Raw genomic sequence first — 22160 nt, 5'->3', positions numbered from 1 at the left:
TTGTGTTACAGAAATCGTAAATCACGATCAAATATACACGTAAATTAATCAGTCGAAAAGAGACAACTGAAGAAAAAAGGTCTTAAAAAGAAGCAGTCACACGAAGAGTCTCCTAGGAATGGAGCATCGGATCTCACTAATTGTAAATTTTAAGTGTTATAAGTAAACAAAGAACCCAACCTTCTCTGATCAAGTGAGATCCAATGCTCCATTCTTATATGAGACTTTTCGTGTGACTGTGCTTCTTTTTCAGGCCTTTTTTCTTCGGTTGTCTCTTTAATGGACTGATTAATTTGTGCTTACATGAGTTAATGGTAAAAGGTCTAAAGTATTGTAATTTTGTAAATATTGTCGATTTTATGAGCCATATAAGATAAGTAGAATATTGATGGTTTTGGAGGTCGATTTTAAGGTAAAAGATAAATTGTAAGCTTGCCGCAAGTAGCATAAAAAATGTCAACTATCTATTATCTATTAACAAGATCATTTGCGGCTGGTTTATAACTAATAAAGTGACTTTACTGTAAGTAGCAACAATTATTTTGGATCAGCGCCATCTAGCGGTCTTTATTTTTTGGCCAAAAGTGGCTCCTAAAATTCTCAATCAGAGCATTCAGGATTAGAGCCATTTAGTCAATTATAAACCAGCCGCAACTCATGATGAAGCTACAAAATAAAAAATTAACGATATGTGTGTTTTAGGCGGCAAGTTAACAATCTATTTTCTATCAAAAAATCGACCTCCTATGTGTTTGTACTTATGAAGATAAATTTTCAAACATAAGATAGATTGTTAACTTGCCGCCAAAAACACACGTATCGTTAATTTTTTATTTCATAGCTTCATCATGAGTTGCGGCTGGTTTATAATTGACTAAATGGCTCTAATCCTGAATGCTCTGATTGAGAATTTTAGGAGCCACTTTTGGCCAAAAAATTAAGACCGCTAGATGGCGCTGATCCAGATAACTATTGCTATTTACAGCAAAGTCACTTTGATAATTATAAAGCAGCCGCAACTAATTTTATAGATAAATAATAAAAAGTTGACGTGGTTTCTTTTATTTGCGGCAAGTTTACAATTTATTTTTTACTCAAAAGTCGGCCTTTAAAAATGGAGATATTCACATGGTTTAATAAAATCGACCATATGGCATTACTTAGTAGTAATTTCTTTAATTACTACACATAACTTCACGTACATCTTACACCGTGCTCTCTTTACCAGAATGATAAAATCGGAGGCTGCAGTAAAGTTACGTAGGTCCTGGTGGTAACGCCGCTAGTTTACCATCGAGGACTCGAGGGCATCGAGATTCGAGATGTCTACATTGTCTACAGTGTCTACACCATTACCATAGACCATAGAGGTTAAGAGGTATGAAGGTTCTCATACCCTACCTCTTATATACCTCTATGGTCTACAGACTCTACATCTACAGTGTCTACAGGTACTGACGGTACTGACGGTAGACCGCGGCCTATCGCTCTATATCTATATATGCTCTTTCATCAGAACTCGTGTGTCGTGTGCGCCGTCTTCGCTGTCGCGCACGCCATTGTCGTATTTCTTATTTTTCACTATATATACAGCGTGTCGTCACCGAGGACACCGAGGTGACCGGCTTTTTTCTATAACTTCTTGGCGAGCATCTGCAGTTATACAATAATACGCAGGTACTCCGCAACTCTCGCGCTCTAGTGACAAACGGCCAGCGAGTACTGTGACAGCCAACAAGTGTAACAACGTCCTCGAGGACGAAGAGAGTTCAGCAGAACGCCGAAGATGCTGCGCTCGAAGAAGGACGTTGACCGCCACGTGCAGGACATTTTCCGCAAACTCGAAGACGAGAACGAGGTGAGCACACCCTTTCTCTCCTCCCTCATCCAACAGTGTGTTAATAGATTTTGTTGTACGTATATTTTATTTTCGGAGCTCTCGCGGTCGCGGGCCGTCCGCCGTCGCGATGGTTGATGCAATTGCTTGTGCGGGCCCGCCAAAAGCAGCACACGCGATCATGGTGTCTTTCTCCCTTTCTGCTTCCTAATCGTTCTCGAGCAACTGAAGGATATACTTACTCTTCTTGACCTTTGACTCTCCTTTTTCTTTCTCTTTCCGTATTTGGAATTTAATAGAGGGTTTATTTCTATTAGAAGGGCGAGGAGCTTAGATTTTTACCCTTTTTAGGTGCAAAGGAGTTTTCGCCTTGTCTTGAATAAAGCATTGAGTTGATGGTTATTCGTCTGACACGACAGTACTTATTTATGGCTATAACGTTTATTTTCAAATCTTGGTACTGGGGAAGGTTAGGCTTCTGTTTGCCCCTCGTGCCGCGAGAAGACATTGAGTTTTTTTTTTTTCAGCACTAAGTACATGAAAGTTCATGATATTTAGGCTTCCCGGGGGCTGTAATCCAAACTAAATTGTTTTAATCCAGAAAACGGGGTGGTATTGCAAGCATACTCTCAAAAGTTACTCTGCAAGGCCAGGACGATTGTAACCTCTTATATATTTATTCTGCGGCCACTCTCGTTACTGTTAATATGTCACGATGTATCGATTGAGGTTTTTTCAAAATATCTGATTCTTAATTGCGGATCATAGTGTAATAAATGATTAGATATCCATCTGCAAAAAAATGGATTTTGTTTGAATGTCAACTAGATTTGCTCCCTTGTTTATAAGAGTTAAAATCTCCAAGGCAATCTTGGCACTTATAACTCAACCAATTTTCATTAAAAATAACTTTATACAACTAAAGATGTATAAATTGAGGATTTTATAACTTAAGATTAACACAGTTAAGTTATCACCTTAATTAGCTGAACTGTTGTAGTTGGTTCCTGTTCTTAATTTGTGAATATCTGTAAGTTTTCTATGAAATTGATATGAAAACCTATAAGTCATTCTATTTTTTTCATATAAACACGAATTTTCAAAATATGAATATCTTTTGTATAATTCCTTCAAGTCTCAAATACAAAAATATTGAATTTTATTTTACAGAAAACCTTACGCTGTTTTAAAATAGCAGAATTGTATTACAATGTCAATGATTATGAATCTGCTAGGCGATATTTGTCAAGATACATTGAAATTCGCAAAGAACCAAAAGCACACAAACTCATGGGACAAATTCTTGAGGCTTTGGGACAGAAGGAAGCGGCTCTCACACAGTACAAATATTCTTTTGAGCTAAATGCTAAGCAGGAGGATCTTATTTTCAAAAGTATTGTATTTTGAATAAATTTTCTATCAAATAGTTTTTGAAAAAGTATGTATTGGATGAACATTTCAATTTATTTGTAGTATGTGAACTCCTAGCTGCACCGGATGTAGGAATTGATGTTAACCAAGCCAAGTATTGGGTAGAAAGGGCCGACAGTCTTTTTCCTAGAGAAAAAATAGTTTTTCAATTAAAGGAAAAAGTATTGTCAATTGAAAAACCTACTAATAATGAAGAAGACCTTGAAAATCTAATACTGGGTAAAATATATACAATATTTCAAAGTTACTCATTCCTATAGTATTGTATTTCAATCGTAAATCATGACGAATTGTAACTTAATACCCAATGCATACTTATTTATATTTTGTTATCGAAAGTATATATAATACCTTATGTTTTAAACAAAAATACTCAATTTTGCACTTTTTTTTAAGCCGAATTAGCTGCAAGACCAACAGACGTCTTGCTGCGTGTAAAGCTTTTAAAGCATTACATCGAAAAAGGAAAGATCAAAGATGCATACAAACATGCCAGTGATATCGAAGGAATAAGTCTTCATAGGGACAGCTTGCCCTGGTATCAGACCCTGTGCGATTTATTTCTTAGACTCAAAAGCACCAAACAGACGAGTTGGAATTTTTGGATACTCTACATCTCGTCGTTGGAACGTTATGCAGCACTGGCTCTAAAAGAGCAAGGTTGCTTTGTCAAAAAAACTTCTGAAGTTGTTCAAGCAGTTTATAAGTAAATATTAGTTATTGCATTTTTTTTTTCTCTTCATCCAGTTCTAATTGACTTCTACATTATTTCCACAGTTTTGATCAACACTTGTTTGAATCAAAGGCTCAGAGTTTCACAAGTTATCCTTCTCTGACAGAAAAAATTTTTGAGCACATGTGGGGCCAATTGCACTTTCACATAGCATGCCTACTGCTATTGAACACAAAATATGATCAAGGTAGTTGGAATGAGGCTGGAAGACTATGTGCGCCGTTGCTACTCACGGCTTTGCATGTCAAACCCTTAGATCTCACATCCTCCTGGGCAGCACATGTAGATAATCCGATTAAAAATTTGCTACAGTTTTACTACCGGGAAGGATCATACCGGTGTAGTCAAGCTGGTAAGTTGAACTTAAAATTAAATAGGTACTTAATATTTATGTGGAGGTTTAAATTCATGCATTTTTTTAGGACATATTCTTCAAGATTATTCCAAAGGAAATCTAAAGAAACTTATGAGTGACATAGAAAAGTTTTGCACTGGATCTTGGAGGGAACGAGTGTATCAGGTAAATGCCTTTATCAAAGAAACATTGTGTTGATACATATCTATTACACTATTAAATATGTTTTTGCAGAGAATTTTTGTAGGCAGGATTTATCAAAAAATTCGAACATCCTATTTCACGAATAGCAATGTCTTGGCTTTTCCACTTCGGCTTGTTTCACAAAACGAACTACGTAAATTTGATGAAGGTATGTAGGGTTGAATCTTCAATGAGTATAGTTCATATTTTATCAATACAAATGATTCATTGCCATTACAGTGGCTGAGGAAGTCTGGCCGTACTCGTTGCATCATCAGGTCTGGCCAGCCGTTAAGAGCCGAAACAGCAGCACACATACGATCAAGCACGAGGGACCACAACCAAACTTGTCATCGCACTTGTTTTCGGATTTACAATTCAGCGTTTATAATATCACTAACGCCTCGCCTAGTACTATTTGTCAGTTGGACATTGATGCGTTCCTCAATGCAGCTGGTATGTGATTTACTCATTATAAATTTTTTTTTTTTTTTTTTAATTTTATAGGTATTAAAGCTTTTTTTGTTTGTTTGAAATAATAGCATTATGCGCTGGAGCAGTTGATGAAGAGCAGCAGAGAAATACCCTCCTACATCCAGATAGACTGCCAACCCTGCCAGCAGATTTGACAAATCCTCTTTGTAGCGAAGAACAAGAAAAATGGTGTGTTAAAATATCATCGAAAATTTTTGTTTTCGATTTTCTTTCAAACAGTATAAATTTTTTACTTTGAAAATATAAATGTTGAAGTTATTTAACGTATTGTGAAATATAATCACATATTTTCATGTTTCAGGTGGTCATCTGCTATGAAAGTCCATCGCAAAGACACCGCAAATAATATAGGTGAAATCAGACAAACATTACAACGAGGACTGGAAGTTGTACGTTGTATAGGCAATCATGGCATGCATCCTAATATTTTAGTCCATTTGGCTTGTGTGTTTCATTACAGAGTAAGTACATTTATCATTTATTTGTTCATTAAGAATCGTCGCACTAAAGTACTACACAATTCTACAAATCATCAATTTTGTCAATAGAAAATTTTCCCTGTAGGTGTTTTCTTGTTTTCAAAATTAAGATTACTTAATCTTCTTTGCAAGTTTTAAAGTAAACTGATTTTTTTATTGTGTTGGTATTAAATTTAAATTCGAACTATTTAACTTACAATGAACAAATTCAAGGGCATCTGGAAAACCACGTGATCGGCAAATCAATATTGCGGTAATAATGGCGCAAACACAATGTACATGTGAAAAAATGTCGTAACAGTCGAGTTAATAGTAACTAATAATAACTCGCTAGTAAAAATATTTTTGTGTTGCAATAATCATGAAATTGTAATTTTGTGCGACATAAACAAATAAAAAATAATCCTGATGATATTTCATTAAAATTAAACCATCACTTTTCATCGCGTATACTTTTATTGCAAAAATAATTAGTGCGATGTGTTATTTTTGTAACAAATCCAATTAAACTGAATTTCAACGCCTGAATCGCAACAATGAAATTACGATTAAAGTACAAAGTAATTCTTCAACATCATTGACTAGAGTATAGTTATTTTCTGCACGTCAATAAAAAATTTCAATCATACATTTTCCAGGCAAAGCAATTGAAAGAAAAAAGTAGTGAAAACAGTGAAATTGCTGCCTTGGAAAGCCGTTCAGAACTGTACTGGTCGGCTGTTGTTCCTCTTCTTGAAAGACTGCAAAACAATCAGACGATATGGATGTCGAATGTAAAACTTTTTGACTACACAGGGTTCGTATTGTTTGTCAATATATACTTATTTTTAATTAATTTACCTCTAACTGTGGAAATTTGTTAATAGAAAAAGTATGAACAACATGGAATTAACACACGCCATTGAAGAAGGAAAATTGTTGCTAGCTCAAAAACTTATAAAAGACGAGCTGTACGAGCAAGCTATCGAGGCTTTACAAGTATTAAAATGTCCAGAGGCATCCTTCGAACAGGGCAAAGTAATGTTTTTCTATCAAATTTTTATTTTCATTTTTATTTACGTAACTTTATTCATTCGACGAGCATTGTTTTAGATTTATAAGATAATGGCTGACCGTTCATTGGACTCGTTGTCGAAAGAAAGCATAACATCAGAAATGAGATCCCAACACATAATTATGTTGACAAAAGCACGTAACTGTTTCTACTTAACTTTGGATCGATTGCGAAGTCCTAAAGCTGACCCTAAGCATCCTCTAAACGCTGAACTCTACATTCACATTAACTCAATTGAAAATGAACTGAAAGCCATCGACCCAGATAAATTGTACAGTGATGGTAAGTGAATTCTTTAATATATTTAAATCTACAATGTGTTAATTTTTCGTTACTCGATATTACTTATTATAATTTTGATGTTTTCTAATTTATTTATTTATTTTTTATTTGTTTTCGATATTCAATTGGGAAAAAAAAAGAACTTTTAAGCAATCAAAACAATTTCGATGATTTTTCAGAGGAGAGCTACTCATCGGCTCACAGCGAGGAGCGTCAAATAGTTACTAATTCCATACAGACGCTTAACAACAACAACACCAACAACACATTACTGCACACACCGACTAAACACCATCACAGAACGCCTAAGCAATCCAGTACTCCTCGCTGCCATCAAATCCAGGACTACTCGGATACATCGCGAAACTGTGTCGAAGCACGGCCTAGTCCTGAGCGACTGGACGCACAAATACGACAGCTCGTTCACTCCGTTGAGTCTCTTAAAGAGCAGAACCGCGATCAGCACAGAGCCATGATATCCAAGCTCGACGAATTGATAAAAATCAGTGCGCGGAACAGCACCAAGGAAGCGCCGAAAACGCGTCCTCCTCCGAGGAACGTGACCTCGACCATCGAAGACGAGCTGTATGGCTACGGCGAAGACGACTACAACTTCAACACCACACCCGTGCCAAGTGCCTCAACTCTGGGTAATCGTGTACTCGCGACACCACGCCACTTTTACTCGCCGATGGTCTATCCGCCCGTCAATCACACCGGTCTGCAGAACTTCTTCCAAAGTCCTCTACCTTTTGCTGATCCAGCCGCTAGTATGTACGCGGCCAATGCTGCAGCACTCGCGGCCGCAGCCGCGTCTGCGACTGGCTACCCTATGTCCCCAATGTACCGCACCGGTCACGAGCAACTCCCCATTGCGTCCATGCAGCAGATGACCGAGAACTTGCAGCAGGGCTTATTTTCCCATCGGCCGAACGAGTACACTCAGTCGCAGCAGTTGCAACAGCTACAGCAGCCATTTGGACTGCATTTGAACGAGCCTGCCAAAAGTGAGCCAAGAATGGGGTAAGTCTACATTTCTGCTTGTATCGTAAAAGTGTGCAATGGTAGTAAAAATATTATTATTTTTCATTTGATCTACAGATATACGGCAATGAACGAGCCAAGCTTGCCAGAAATTTCGACACTGAATCTTAAGGATACTTCGGTCTCAGCACCAGCCTTGACAACTTCATCCGCAATACCAGCGTCCGGACCGCGTGGAGGACTTCCAGTGAACGTTGTTATCACAACCTCGGACACTCTGCCCACGACGACCCCGTCGTCTCAGCCACCCATGAGTGTCACCATTCCTGCTCATCACAGACTTGGGGTGACACCGAGTCAAGACGTGCCGCACAGCTATCAGATATCGATGCCGCCGCAACCCACGATACTCACGACCGTCAACCTGCCACCGCTCTCGACGACGCTCACCGTGACATCGCCGATGTCTAAAACAAACGTGACCGACAACCAAAACACGAGCATCGTATCCACAGGTTCTAGACACAATACCTCGGACGTCACCGAAGTCGAGCACGATCCGATTCCCGACTTTGCTCCAATCATCCCACTTCCGGATGAAGTACCCGTAACGACGGGCGAAGAGAACGAGACGACTCTGTTTTGCGCTCGGGCCAAGCTCTTCCGTTTCGTAGATAAGGAATGGAAGGAACGCGGGATAGGCGACGTCAAACTGCTCAAGAGCGAGGACGGTCGGGTGCGTCTGCTCATGCGTCGCGAGCAGGTTCACAAGATTTGCGCGAATCACATGTTGCATAAGGATATGGAGCTTACGCAGATGCCGAAAAATGAAAAAGCGTACGTATGGGTTGCCAATGACTTTGCCGACGAAGAGGTCAGACTAGAAAAGCTGTGCATAAAATTCAAGACGGCTGAGGAAGCTGCTAGCTTCAAAGAGACCTTTGATAAGGTCATAGTGAACCTACCCGATGCGACCGCGGAAGAAATTAAGGTCAAAACTACGACCGAGGAGACAAAGACTGAAAAACCAAAAGCAACCGCTGCCACGAAGACCGATGCGACAGTCGAGAAGTTCGGTGGTTTTACATTCACTTCGTCGCCCGTGGTACAAAAACCAGTCGAAGAAGTTAAACAAGCACCAGCTAAGCCGAGTCCTTTTGCTTCCTTCTCGTTTGGAAAGACTTCAGAGGGTGCCAAGACATCTAACTTTACGTTCGGCAGTCCGACCACGACTGCCAGCAGTGCGCCTTCATTGAATTTACCGAGCCAAGGGTCCGCAAAAAGTACTTTTGAACCAACCAAACTAGCTGAAACGAGTAAAGTAAGTGACAAAGAAGCTGGCGAGATTGTCGTGTTGGAACAGCATGCTGAGCTGATGCACTTCTCCAGTAACACGAAAATTTGGAACGTCAAGGGCAAAGGTGTGGTAAAAGTCTTTTTGGAAAGTTCGAGTAGAAGAGTCCGACTGATTTTTAATACAGAGGACAACTCCAAAACGGTTCTCAATGAAGTGATACCAGAGGCGATTATTTTCAGTGTGAAAGCCGATCAGGTGATTTGGTCGATGGAAACCAAAGCCATATCGAACTCTTACTTGCTCAGATTCAAAAATCATGAGCAAGCATCGTCATTCCGGGCTACTATGCAAGATCAGAAAGGACAGTCTAAAGTCAAACCTGCGAATGAACAAAAGCCCCTGTCAGCTGCACCAGCTCAAGCTAAGACTCCTCAGTCTGTTAGTAAAAATTTGTTCGAGCAGTTTAAGCCTCCCGTTGATTCGTGGGAATGCAAGGATTGCTACACGCGTAACAATGCGGGTGCAACATCGTGCGTTGCCTGTCAGGCCGCCGCACCAGGGCAAGCAAAGACTCCTCAACCCACTAGTAAGAATTTGTTGGAGCAGTTTAAACCTCCGGTTGGCTCGTGGGAATGTAAGGATTGCTACACGCGTAACAATGCGGGCGCCACATCGTGCGTTGCCTGTCAGGCCACGGCACCAGGTGTTACTCCGAGTCAACCAGCTGCTGTTGCACCCAGCATTAGCGCGTGGAATTGCAAAAAGTGTAAAATCGTCAACGCCATGTCGGCTCAGTACTGTGTGACCTGCGATGAACCCAGAGATCCGTCCATGCCACCTAAACCCAAAACAACCGGTGGTTTCAGTATAAACGCTTTAAAATCCGATACTAAGTCTACTTTCACTTTTGGAATACCACTGGCTAACCAACAGCCAGCAACGGTGGCAACGACTGTTACCAATAAGGACACGCCCTCGAGCTTCAATTTCAGTTTTACCAAGTCTCAAAGCGAAAAAGCAGCGTCCTCGCCCATCCCCATCTTTGGTGCCAATAAGACGGCTACTAGCAATGCTGGTTTCTCGCACGACTCCCAGCCACCTACGACTCCGCCTGCCAGTGCAGGTCACGTGGATAATACAATGAAATTCGGTTCGCCCGGCAAATCGTTTGACTTCCAATTCCAAGCCAAGTCCCCACAGTCTCCTGATCGGCATGAAACTAGCGAAGACGAGCAGGTTGTTGAATCCGAAGATATTTACTTTGCACCTGTTATTCCTTTACCCGATAAAATCGAAGTAAAGACTGGCGAGGAGGACGAGGATGTTCTGTATAGTCACAGAGCCAAGCTCTTCAAGTTCGATACAAATACGAAGGAGTGGAAAGAAAGAGGATTAGGTGAAATCAAAGTACTCCGACATGTCCAGACCAAAAAGCTCAGGCTTATTATGAGAAGGGATCAGGTGTTAAAGCTCTGTCTGAATCATGCTTTGTCATCCGCGATTGAAATCACGTCCAAAGACAGCAAAACGTGGATTTGGTCAGCCGGAGATTACAGCGAAGGTGCGGTTGAGTACATTCAATTCGCCTGTCGTTTCAAAACTCCCGAGATAGCCCGTCAGTTCAAAAAAGCCGTCGACGACGCTTGCAAAGCCGTTTCCATTAGTCCACCCAAAACCACCGTGGCAATCACCCAAAAAGCAGATTTGACCAAAAAAGAATCTTCGCAAGACATTGAGGTGAGTCAAATAAATTTATTTTGCTTGAAATACATATTATTGTTTATAGTCGCTACATAATCACCGTGTCGTTACAAACGTGTTTGCAGATTGTCTACGAGAAAACTGTCACGGCGGAAGAAAAAGCAGCAGCTCTCAAACTCCGGTTACCAAAGAACTTCTATGCTTACAAATACAAGGATGACTGTCGTGGTTGTCTAGGCTGCCGCGAACCGGAAGAACCACTCCTAAAGCCCGTTGAGTCGAAACCGACTCCCGGTGCTCCAGTTTTTGGAGCAGAAACTCCCGCTACTAGTTCGCCGTTTGCCTTCAACGCCAACGCCTCTAGCCAGTCACCGGCTACTAACGCGCAAACAGCAGCCAAGCCGATTTTCGGTGCGTCGACCACAAATATATTCGGAGGCGTTAAAAACGATGATGGGAATGCAGAAAAACAAACGAGCCTCGTATTCGGACAGACACCGAGCAAGCCCGACTCCTCGCAAGACACTGGTTTGGAGAATCTGAAGATCTGCAGCCCGACAACGAAGCAGCAAACATCCACGACGTCAACTGCAGCAACGACTTCAGCCTCGAGCATTTTCGGTGGCTTTGTTACGCAACCTGCAGCAACGGCGACCTCCGGATCTACAAACATCTTTGGTAACTTTAGCTCCCCAGCGATTAACATGTTTGGTGGTACCCCTACGAAGACGACATCAGCAACACCAGCGTTCACCTTTTCGGCGCCCAATGCTACGGCTGCCTCGAACACAACGACCAACAACATTTTTAGCACAAACAAATCATCTCCGTTTTCTGCCGGTACCAATACGTTTGGCACTACAAACATGTTTGGCGGCAGTCCCGCATCAACGACCAACAGCGTTTCATTGTTTGGTGGTAGTCCTGCATCAACTACCAGCAGCAGTTCGTTGTTCGGTGGCAGCGTGACGACAACGACGACGTCGAAACCGATGTTCGGAACTACTGGGCCAATGTTCGGCTCTACTGCACCAGCCATAACGACAGCAACCAGCTCGGTGTTTAATACTAGTTCGGAAATAGCCTCTACCACTCCAACTTTCGGTGCATCAGCTGGAAACTCGATTTTCGGCGGCATCACCGCCAGTACGACATCGGCGACGCCGGTATTTGGCACTGCCACGTCTACTACATCGTTGACATCAGTATTCGGCGTCGCGACAACAACCACGTCGGCCACTCCGGTATTTGGTGCTACTGCCATAACAAAATCGGCCACCCCAGTATTCGGTGCTACTTCTACAACCACGTCTTCATCGTCCTTTGGAACAAACACCGCGACGACGACAGGAACGCTATTCAGTGGAAGCAGCCCGCTCTTCGGCGGGCAGACGAGCATCAAGCCGTTGTTCACAGCTCCTCAAGCTGATGCCAAGCCAGCGACGGGTATCAGTGGAACGTCGATGAGTTTATCGTCAATGCCGATATTTGGAGCTCAGAAAGGATCGGTCGAAGGAAGCTTCACGAACGCCAGCAACGCGCCAGCTGATGACAAGAGCAAGACGAAGGATGCTGGCGGCGTAAGCTTCCTTCCGACCGAAAATTCGCTCACCTTTTCGGCTCTCGCTGCTCAAACGACGCCGGACCAGAAGCCTGCCTTCCAAACAGGTAAGGGTTTAACTGATTGACGCCTTTTTGGTGTAGGTATGCATAATATGTGATTCCGAATTACCTTTAAGAGCACGATTTACTTGTAGATCCGAGCTTCCAATTCGCTGGAGCTGGTGCATCAGTTTTCGGAGCCAAGTCCAAGCAGACCGATGCAAAAAAATCCGCGGCTAAATCTAAGAAAGACAAGGATAAAAAGAACGATGACGATGAGGATGATGAAGATGACGGAGATGAGAATGGGGATGAGCATGATCCTTACTTCGAGCCCATAGTTCCTTTACCGGATGCTATTGAAGTTCGTACGGGCGAGGAAGACGAAGAAAAACGTAAGTTAACCGACCGACAAAAATCGCCATTTAAATTCAACGGTTTTCAATTCCCAAGTTTACTCATCGGGATTCGTTTATTTTTCCAGTGTTCTGTCAACGCGCCAAGCTCTACAGATACGACCAAAACACCAAGGAATGGAAAGAACGTGGCACAGGTGAAATGAAGCTTCTCCATAACGTGCAGCACGGCACTTACCGTCTCCTGTTACGACGCGAGCAGGTCTTCAAGGTTGTGTGCAACGTAAGGCTGACCGCAGATCTCGAGTTTCATAAAATGTCCACGTCAAATAGCGCGTGGGTTTGGGCTGCCATGAACTACGCCGAGCCTGATAACGCAGAGGTCGAGAAGCTCGCGGTCAGATTCAAATCGACCGAGCTTGCTCAGGAGTTCTACGAGGCGGTCAGCACTGCTCAGCGTTCACTCACAGAACCACAGAACGAAGGTAGTTAATTATTGAGAGATTAGGGATAGGGAAATTTTGCTATTGATTGGGTGGTTTTAATTTAGCTGTCTTTGGTATTGGAAACAGTTTGATAAACAACGAAAAGGTTGTAAGTTACTATACAAATGGACTTCTTGTTAAGCAGGTTTTTGGCAAAAAATTTTAGGTGCCCGTTGCTTTTTTGGGTATCTCTTTTTATTTTACTTTTTCTTTGTTACACACTTTTTTGTTGTTTTATCGTGCTATTTATGATGGGCGTTACTTGTAATTTTAAACTTTGTAGAATTTTCTTGTTATAGTTCATCCCTACACCTAGAATGTGAAATGATTTTTTTTCTAAAATAAATTTTCATGCTGTAGTTTTGTAATTAGTAAAAAAAATTTTTCCATTTGAACACAATAACCTTTTGTAACTTTTACAATAAAAAATAATGTTTAAACGGTATAATTTTTAATTCGGTTTATAATTTTTTTTATCTATATTATGAATATAAAATTTACTTAAAAATGTAGTTGAAAAAATTGTTGTCAAATTGAACTGAATAAAATGGCTAATTTGTTTAAGCAATTACCCATACTGCAATAACATTCGATTCAAAATTTTTTTCAGCAGTATACTCGTTTCCTTACTTTTTGGAAATTGAGATTTTTAATGTATTCTATCAGAATGTTGCAGCAAAATATTTTTCAAAGAGAAACATTGCACCTATGTTATTTATACACGCTATATTTTGTTATCTCATTTTCCCATATATTACTTGAATACAATACACTACACATGAGCAAAGCTTAAAAGATATTTTTTACTAATTTAATGCTAAATATAAAATGTATTTTGTTGTTGACACTTTTATAATGTATTATTACATGTAACACAATTACTTTTGACATATGTATTGAACCAAAAAAAAAAAGTATGAAAAATATTATTTTACAAACTATTGAAAGAGTTCGATTTGATTTAATTGATTAACTATGATTGGAACAATTTTTTTTTTTTAGGTTTTTTGCATTATTGTAAAAAATAATGTGCATAATGTGTTCCTTCAATGACTGATCATTATTTATTTTTCCTCAGTTGTAAAAAAAATTACCTATCTTTATTTTTGAATAAAATTAATTTTACTACTTATTTTGTTTCATTAATCTAACGATTTTCATGTACGTCTAATCTACATTTAAACTGTAGTAAATATGACACGAAAAAGAATCATGTAATAATTATTTAACTCTCCCGTTAAAATATTTATTTATATATAATAAGGGGAGTAAGAACTATTTTCAAAGCTAAAATTACACTCGTCAAGGTCAAAATAAATGTTTACGGCGTTTTTTAAGCCACACTTCGTTTTTGAAATTGTTGCAGCAACTGCAAACGCATCAGCAGTAAGTCAGGAGTACGAGGACGAGGTGTACGACGAAGACGAGTACTACGGTCGTAGTGATTACGATGAGGACGAGGACGACGAAGACGCCCACGTGGAAATGTTTGAGAAGCGAGCGACCATTTACGTAAAGAACGAGGGCGACAACGACTGGGATGAACGCGTGATGGGCAATCTTAGGGTCATCTACGATTCGGATCTCTTTGGCGTGAGGATACTCTTCATGGACGACAACACCGAACTTCGCAGCGATACCGTTATCTGCATGAATACTCAAATGGAGGTAAGAATAGTGTTTTCTGAAGAGTGATCTCTTCTACCTTATTACCTGCTCGAAAAGTAAATTGTTATTTGAACAAATAACTGGTATTAAGTTTAAAAAAAAGGATTTTTTTTTTTTTAATCCAACCAGATATATTACATAGGTTTTACATAAATTAATTTGAAATATTTTTTTGCAGTGTGCTGATAAGGAATGTTTATGGTCAGCCACTGATTATGCCACTTCGCCACCTATAAGACGTACTATAAAAGCTGTGTTTTCGTCGACACAAACGTGTCATGAGATGTTTAAAACATACTTAGAAGTGAGTATTTTCGTAATGTACTGAAATTCATTGTAGACTCGTTAATAATGATAGCAAAATTAAATTATTTTTATTTTTTGCCTTACAGGGAAAAGATTGTGCCACAAAAGCAGACATACGAGAGTGAAACGTTTGTGTGCGTTATTCAAAATTAAGAACATTTCTAAAGTGTAATTCTTAAATTTTTTGGAAAAAAAATTTTTTGAAACAACTAGTGTATAAAGAAGATTAATAACTTATGCATTTTTACATCGAAACTATATTACATCAAACAATAAGATTTTTTAAGAAGAGAAGATAGAAATAAATCATCGATGATTTTGGACTTGTTTGTTCCATCTGCACCTGTTCTGTAGTTATTATTTTTCTTTACTTGTGTAACTGCAGCCCTTGTAAATGAAAATAAGGAAGAGCAATAGTGCGAGAAACATTTTTAGAAGAGTGATTTTATTTTTCTTTTTTCAGTGGACTCGTATCTTTAATAAACTGTGAATCCTACGACAAATAATTACGTGCAAACATTCGTACAATCAGTGTAGTTAAAACAATGAGAACAGCCATTCTGTTTAGCGTCCATTGGCTCGTGATAATAATGATGATTCTTTATTTTTTGTATTTTAAAAAAAAAAAAATTTTATTTATCTTAGTATTAAAGAAATGACTCCAACAAAGTACTTTAATTTGTAAAACATTTTTAGCGTTGAAATCAACTTATACTTTGATTGAATGATTAAATAAAAGAAAATGATTCCTAAGTTATACAAACATAAATCTTGTACTTGTTATTACACAAAGAAAACCTCCCTCTCTAGACTAAACCATTAAAACTAACTTATTGTTATATAAGGTTTTTTACTCATCCTCTTTAATTTTTTTTAATTTTCAATGTATTATCTAAATTGAGCTTTCAACGATCATGTCACGTTTTTTTTTTCGGGGGAGATCGGTACGTTACGTACAATCACACGATGACGCAGCGATTTTAAGCTCGCCCCTCTGATCTCCGATTCTTCTATCTCTTCGTTTAGACTCAATATACACAAGTTGTGTAAGTAAGTATATATACATGGAGCTGACGCCGCTCAACCCGCTTAACTTGTTGCATTGCCTTGCTCTGTTGGAATATCAGTCAGACACCTTCGCTGGAGACAGAGTAATACACTTGCTGAGTGTGTCAATACATTAATCCGTTGTTTCTTTTTTTTTAACACCTTAATTTCAATTATACAGTTAAAAATGACGACTATCTCAAAAGGTACCTAAAAAAAAATAATTAGTTTAAGAATCAGAGATAGTTTAACATGTTAATACTGATACTTTTTTTTAGTCGTTCGTAAACAGTTTTAATCTAATTTTCTTTTACTATTTCAAATTGATCCACACGATTTTGTGGCAACAGTTTGCTATTTTGCACAAGATTTTTCTTATTTTAATATTTAATATTATAACACAGTGATTGAATGAATGTATTAAAAGAAGTACATTTTTTGTTCTTTAACTACAAGTGTCGAATCCAACAATTGGACTATATGGATCAATTTTATTTTTTTAAAAAGAACACTGACACGTGTACAATTTTGAAATGACGATGTAGAGTTGTAGAGATTACTTTAAAATGATGACGAATTATAATAAAAAAATCAATGTGCAACAAGTGCATGAAATATTAGGTACATACATATTAAAGCCGTTCAATGCATAGGTATATATGTGCTTATATCTAATGTATAGTTTTTATCTTTCTTTTTTTCGTTTTCCTCAAGGAATATTTATCGTCGCTGCAAAACGCACACCTTTCGGCAAAATGGGTGGCTTCTTCACTAACAAGAACATCACGGAGTTATCAGTGGTCGCATCCAATGCAGCGATCCAATCTGCTAATCTGAAACCGGAACAGATTGACCATGTTGTTTTCGGCAACGTCTTACCCGTAAGTATATGTGCATTACAACATATGTAACATATATTACATTACATAAAATAAGATGATAATTTTAGTTTGTACTTATAATGTATTTGGACGTCCAGTTACTGTATTTCGTGTACATATATTTTAGTTGTCGTCCTCTGATGGTGCATTTATGCCAAGGCATGTGCTTCTCAAGTGTGGAATTCCTCTGGAAAAGCCAGCTCTAGGTGTCAATAGACTGTGTGGCTCTGGCTTTCAGGCCATCGTCAGTGGTGCTCAGGTAAATTTTATTTACATTGTTACTCTCCATATACACCATAAAAGTACATTGTGTTTTTACAAAGCAAATGACCTAGAGATATACATTTGCATGGTGTTTTGTACAAAACTCTCTTTTTGTGTTGATTTTTTTTCACTTTTTGCACACATAGAACATCAGAGTATATTGCAAAGTTATAGTAAAAATGCCATAAATTGAAACCTTTTTGGTTGCCAATTAAAACAAATGACAATAAGAAAGTGAAACCACTTGAGTTACTCTGTATACGAAATTTGATTGTACGTCCACAAAATAGTCGAATTTCGTGGGTAATAGTTGTTGAAGAGAAAAATGTACCCTTCTCATCTGAAAAAAAAAAAAAAAAAAAAAAAAAAACAGAGTATCCTGACCGGGGAATCGAAAATCGTGCTGACGGGGGGAGCTGAGAATATGAGCCAGATGCCTTTCGTCGTGAGGGACGTGCGTTTTGGCACGGCCCTTGGCAAAAAGTACGACTTTGAGGACTCACTGTGGCTCGGCTTGCTGGACACCCACTGTGGCCTACCCATGGGCTTGACGGCTGAAAAACTCGGGGCCCAGTTCAGCATCACCAGAGAGGAGGTCGACAAATTCGCTCTCAGGAGCCATCTCTCGTGGAAGAATGGTTGGTACATATTATAATATTATATATATTATACTTTGATTCTCTCGACTTGCTGACTTTAACATATATGTATTCATTTTAGCCAACGACAAGGGCTACTTCAAAGCCGAGATGGCACCTGTCCCTGTGAAAGTCAAAAAACAAGAGGTGTCGGTCGAAGTGGACGAGCACCCGAGACCACAGGCAAAGATTGAAGATTTCGCCAAACTGGCACCTGTCTTTAAAAAAGATGGACTGGTCACCGCTGGCTCAGCATCCGTGAGTCCATTATTATGATATGGTACATTTTGCTAACTGGTCCTCTTTTCATTGTGCTCATCTTTTTTTCCCCAATTATGTGAACAGGGTGTCTGCGACGGTGCGGGGGCTGTGATTTTGGCCAGCGAGGAAGCCGTCAAGGCAAACGGTCTCAAGCCACTGGCTCGTCTGGTGGGCTACTCTACGGTTGGCGTTGACCCGAGCATCATGGGTATCGGTCCGTCACCGGCAATCAAAAATCTACTCAAGGCAGCTGGGAAAACTCTGAACGACATGGAGCTCGTTGAGGTGAATAAATGTTTCTCGTAACTTGAAAAAAAAAATAATTTAAAAAAATATGGTATGAAAGTGCAGGGTTGTTTTTTGTTTGTTTTTGTAGATCAACGAAGCGTTTGGAGCGCAAACTCTTGCCTGTGCCAAGGACTTGAACCTTGACGTTAACAAGCTTAATGTTAACGGAGGTGCTATGGCTCTTGGGCATCCACTTGGAGCGTCCGGATCGCGTATCACTGCTCATTTGGTTCACGAACTGAGGTCTGTACTTTGTGTGATCATTTGTTGCAAGAGAAAAAAATCTTTTAATCAATTAATGGGGACATATATTAGCGGCGTTACCATCACGACCTACGTAACTTTACAGCCTCTGATTTTATCATTCTGGTAAAGAGCGCACGGTGTAAGATGTACGTGAAGTTATGTGTAGTAATTAAAGAAATTACTACTAAGTAATGCCATATGGTCGATTTTATTAAACCATGTGAATATCTCGATTTTTAAAGGTCGACTTTTGAGTAAAAATAGATTGTAAACTTCCCGCAAACAAAAGAAACCACGTCAACTTTTTATTATTTATCTATAAGATTAGTTGCGGCTGGTTTATAATTATCAAAGTAACTTTGCTGTAAATAGCAATAGTTATTTGGATCAGCGCCATCTAGCGGTCTTTATTTTTTGGCCAAAAGTGGCTCCTAAAATTCTCAATCAGAGCATTCAGGATTAGAGCCATTAAGCCAGTTATAAACCAGCCGCAACTCATGATGAAGCTATAAAATAAAAAAATAACGGTATGTGTGTTTTTGGCGGCAAATTAACAATCTATCTTATGCTTAAAAATTTATCTTCAAAAGTACAAACACATAGGTCAATTTTTTGGTAGAAAATAGATTGTTAACTTGCCGCCTAAAACACATGTATTGTTATTTTTTCATTCTATAGCTTCATCATGAGTTGCGGCTGGTTTATAATTGACTAAATGGCTCTAATCCTGAATGCTCTGATTGAGAATTTTAGGAGCCACTTTTGGCCAAAAAATTAAGACCGCTAGATGGCGCTGATCTAAAATAATTATTGCTACTTTTACAGTAAAGTCACTTTATTAGTTATAAACCAGCCGCAAATAATTTTATAAATAGAAAATAAATAGTTAACATTTCTTAATGCTACTTGCGGCAAGTTTACAATATGTCTTTTACCTGTAAATGGATCCTGAAAAGTATAAATATTCTACATATCTTATATGGCTCATAAAATCGACAATATTTACAAAATTACAATACTCTCGACCTTTTACCATTAACTCATGTAAGCACAAATTAATCAGTCCATTAAAGAGACAACCGAAGAAAAAAGGCCTGAAAAAGAAGCACAGTCACACGAAAAGTCTCATATAAGAATGGAGCATTGGATCTCACTTGATCAGAGAAGGTTTGGTTCTTTGTTTATTTATATTACTTAAAACTTACTTCTCTGTAATAAATGTATTTTTCAATTAGTGAGATCCGATGCTCCATTCCTAGGAAACTCTTCGTGTGGCTGCTTCTTTTTAAGACCTTTTTTCTTTAGTTGTCTCTTTTCCACTGATTAATTTACGTGTATATTTGATCGTGATTTACGATTTCTGTAACACAAATTTTGTTATGTACATATTATATAAGTTAACTGTTTATTGGAAATCTAAAGTTAAAGGGCTGTTTTTTCATTAGTTAATGGTAAAAGGTCAAGAGTATTGTAATTTTGTAAATATTGTCGATTTTATGAGCCATATAAGATAAGTAGAATATTGATGGTTTTGGAGGTCAATTTTAAGGTGAAAGATAAAGTGTAAACTTGCCGCAAGTAGCACGAAAAATGTTAACTTTTTATTATCTGTCTACAAAATTTTTTGCGGCTGGTTTATAACTAATAAAGTGACTTTACTGTAAGTAGCAATAATTATTTGGATCAGCGCCATCTAGCGGTCTTTATTTTTTGGCCAAAAGTGGCTCCTAAAATTCTGAATCAGAGCAATCACGATTAGAGCCATTCAGTCGATTATAAACCAGCCGCAACTCATGTTAAAGCTATAAAGTAAAAAAATAACGGTATGTGTGTTTTTGGCGGCAAATTAACAATCTATCTTATGCTCGAAAATTTATCTTCTAAAGTATAAACACATACGAGGTCGATTTTTTGATAGAAAATAGATTGTTAACTTGCCGCCAAAAACACACGTATCGTTGTTTTTTTATTCTATAGCTTCAGCATGAGTAGCGGCTGGTTTATAACTGACTAAATGGCTCTACGCGCTAAAGCTCTGGTTCAAAAGTTTAGGGCCACTTTTTAGTTCAGAAATTCGCAACGCTAGATGGCGCTGATCCAAATAATTGTAACTTCTTACATTAGAGCCATTTAATTAATTATAAACCAGCCGCAACTAATTTTTTAGATAGATAATAAAAAGTTAACGTGGTTTGTGCTGTTTGCGGCAAGCTTACAATTTATTTTCTACTCAAAAGTCGACCTCCAAAAATATAGATATTCAAATGGTTTAATAAAATCGACCATATGGCATCACTTAGTAGTAACTACTTTAATTACTACTCATAACTTTACGTACATCTTACACCGTGCTCTCTTTACCAGAATGATAAAATCAGAGGCTGTAAAGTTACGTAGGTCGTGGTGGTAACACCGCTTTATATGTCATGTTTTGTGAAAGATAGATAATAGGTGTTGTTCGTTTTGCAGGAGAAGGAACGCCGGAAAATTTGGAATTGGTTCAGCTTGCATCGGAGGAGGTCAGGGAATCGCGGTACTGGTCGAGGCTCTTTGAGCCAACAAAGCCACAAGCATTTGAATATTTTAAATTATATTTACCAATGTTAAACAATGCAATTATTTTTATTGTGATGAGATTGTTGAAGAAATTTTTTTGTACATCTGTTTAAACTTATTATGTCCTGTTGTTATAATTATACTTAATATATATTTTTATACGCGTTTTGAGCAATAATGGATTTTTTATATAACAATTTATATGTATTAAAAAGTAAAGAATTATTTAAAGTAAATACATTCGATCTTATACATACAACGATTAATGTGCACTGAGGATTCCGCAGTTTGCGGAACAAGTGGCACACCTATGGGATACGGTTGTTTTTCTTCCTCTCATACCCAAGGGTATGTTCCAGTAACGCTCTCCGACAATTTACCGACAAGTTAATTATGTCTTACGATATCTTGCGTCATGTTTAAGTTGTCGGTAAGTTGTCGGAGAGCGCTACTGGAACACACGGCAGGAACATGAGGAAATTTGTGAATATTCCAAAAGTTGAGGAACACTAACTTTTTCAGTTTTTACCGACAATTTATGCAAAGGTAAGAGTGTATAATACGGGGGGTACATGCATATAATATGGAATTAATATTTCATGTATGTAACAGAGTTCTTTTAACAATTGTTTTATTTTATTTATGTATATAAGCATACATTTGGAAATTTTCATCATTTTGGCTTTTATTAATTATAATAATCCTTTGTAAAATAAAACAATCGTTAAAAG

General features: G+C 38.5%; 2 protein-coding genes across 6 annotated transcripts; both read left to right on the top strand.

Annotated features, from left to right (window-relative positions):
• The first annotated feature begins 1505 nt into the window (after positions 1-1505).
• Positions 1506-16010, top strand: LOC106642092 (E3 SUMO-protein ligase RanBP2). Of its 4 annotated transcripts, none has more exons than XM_089597425.1 (21): positions 1506-1858; positions 3008-3230; positions 3311-3487; positions 3665-3974; positions 4046-4353; positions 4424-4521; positions 4591-4708; positions 4780-4995; positions 5082-5202; positions 5336-5495; positions 6152-6309; positions 6380-6530; positions 6606-6853; positions 7000-7872; positions 7951-10867; positions 10957-12499; positions 12589-12828; positions 12918-13277; positions 14659-14942; positions 15121-15246; positions 15335-16010. In XM_089597425.1, the coding sequence occupies exons 1-21, from the start codon at positions 1787-1789 to the stop codon at positions 15371-15373; spliced, it is 8742 nt and encodes a 2913-aa protein (XP_089453551.1). In that variant the 5' UTR covers positions 1506-1786; the 3' UTR covers positions 15374-16010. The 4 variants fall into 4 exon arrangements, with proteins under 4 accessions (XP_089453551.1, XP_014212222.2, XP_089453548.1 ...); XM_014356736.2 differs by having other exon boundaries at positions 1508-1858; positions 6606-6849; positions 7029-7872; positions 12918-13274; positions 14641-14942; XM_089597422.1 differs by having other exon boundaries at positions 1508-1858; positions 12918-13274; positions 14641-14942.
• Positions 16011-16292: 282 nt separating this feature from the next.
• Positions 16293-21665, top strand: yip2 (yippee interacting protein 2). 2 transcript variants are annotated; one of them, XM_023390237.2, is made up of 8 exons: positions 16293-16501; positions 17010-17176; positions 17304-17435; positions 17814-18078; positions 18161-18336; positions 18424-18624; positions 18716-18870; positions 21346-21665. In XM_023390237.2, the coding sequence occupies exons 1-8, from the start codon at positions 16483-16485 to the stop codon at positions 21425-21427; spliced, it is 1197 nt and encodes a 398-aa protein (XP_023246005.2). In that variant the 5' UTR covers positions 16293-16482; the 3' UTR covers positions 21428-21665. The 2 variants fall into 2 exon arrangements, with proteins under 2 accessions (XP_023246005.2, XP_014212189.2); XM_014356703.3 differs by having other exon boundaries at positions 16295-16501; positions 21343-21665.
• Positions 21666-22160: the final 495 nt, after the last annotated feature.

This window comes from Copidosoma floridanum, unplaced genomic scaffold, assembly GCF_036245765.1.
Source record: "Copidosoma floridanum isolate Cflo_tuat_1 unplaced genomic scaffold, Cflo_Japanese_pri ptg000032l, whole genome shotgun sequence".
Classification (NCBI taxonomy): domain Eukaryota; kingdom Metazoa; phylum Arthropoda; class Insecta; order Hymenoptera; family Encyrtidae; genus Copidosoma; species Copidosoma floridanum.
The sequence above is the reverse complement of the archived record's forward strand: the minus strand, read 5'-3'. Positions and strand labels throughout refer to the sequence as shown.

What these genes read in the sequence shown, in the direction of transcription:
- yip2 (XM_014356703.3), top strand. An exon ending in TTTTCGGCAACGTCTTACCC is followed by an intron (nt 17,177 to 17,303) that starts GTAAGTATATGT and finishes CATATATTTTAG; the next exon opens with TTGTCGTCCTCTGATGGTGC. An exon ending in ACGACATGGAGCTCGTTGAG is followed by an intron (nt 18,625 to 18,715) that starts GTGAATAAATGT and finishes TTGTTTTTGTAG; the next exon opens with ATCAACGAAGCGTTTGGAGC.
- LOC106642092 (XM_089597422.1), top strand. Translation starts at nt 1,787, where the DNA reads ATGCTGCGCTCGAAGAAGGACGTTGACCGCCACGTGCAGGACATTTTC. An exon ending in CCTTGAAAATCTAATACTGG is followed by an intron (nt 3,488 to 3,664) that starts GTAAAATATATA and finishes CTTTTTTTTAAG; the next exon opens with CCGAATTAGCTGCAAGACCA. An exon ending in CACAGAACCACAGAACGAAG is followed by an intron (nt 13,275 to 14,640) that starts GTAGTTAATTAT and finishes AAATTGTTGCAG; the next exon opens with CAACTGCAAACGCATCAGCA.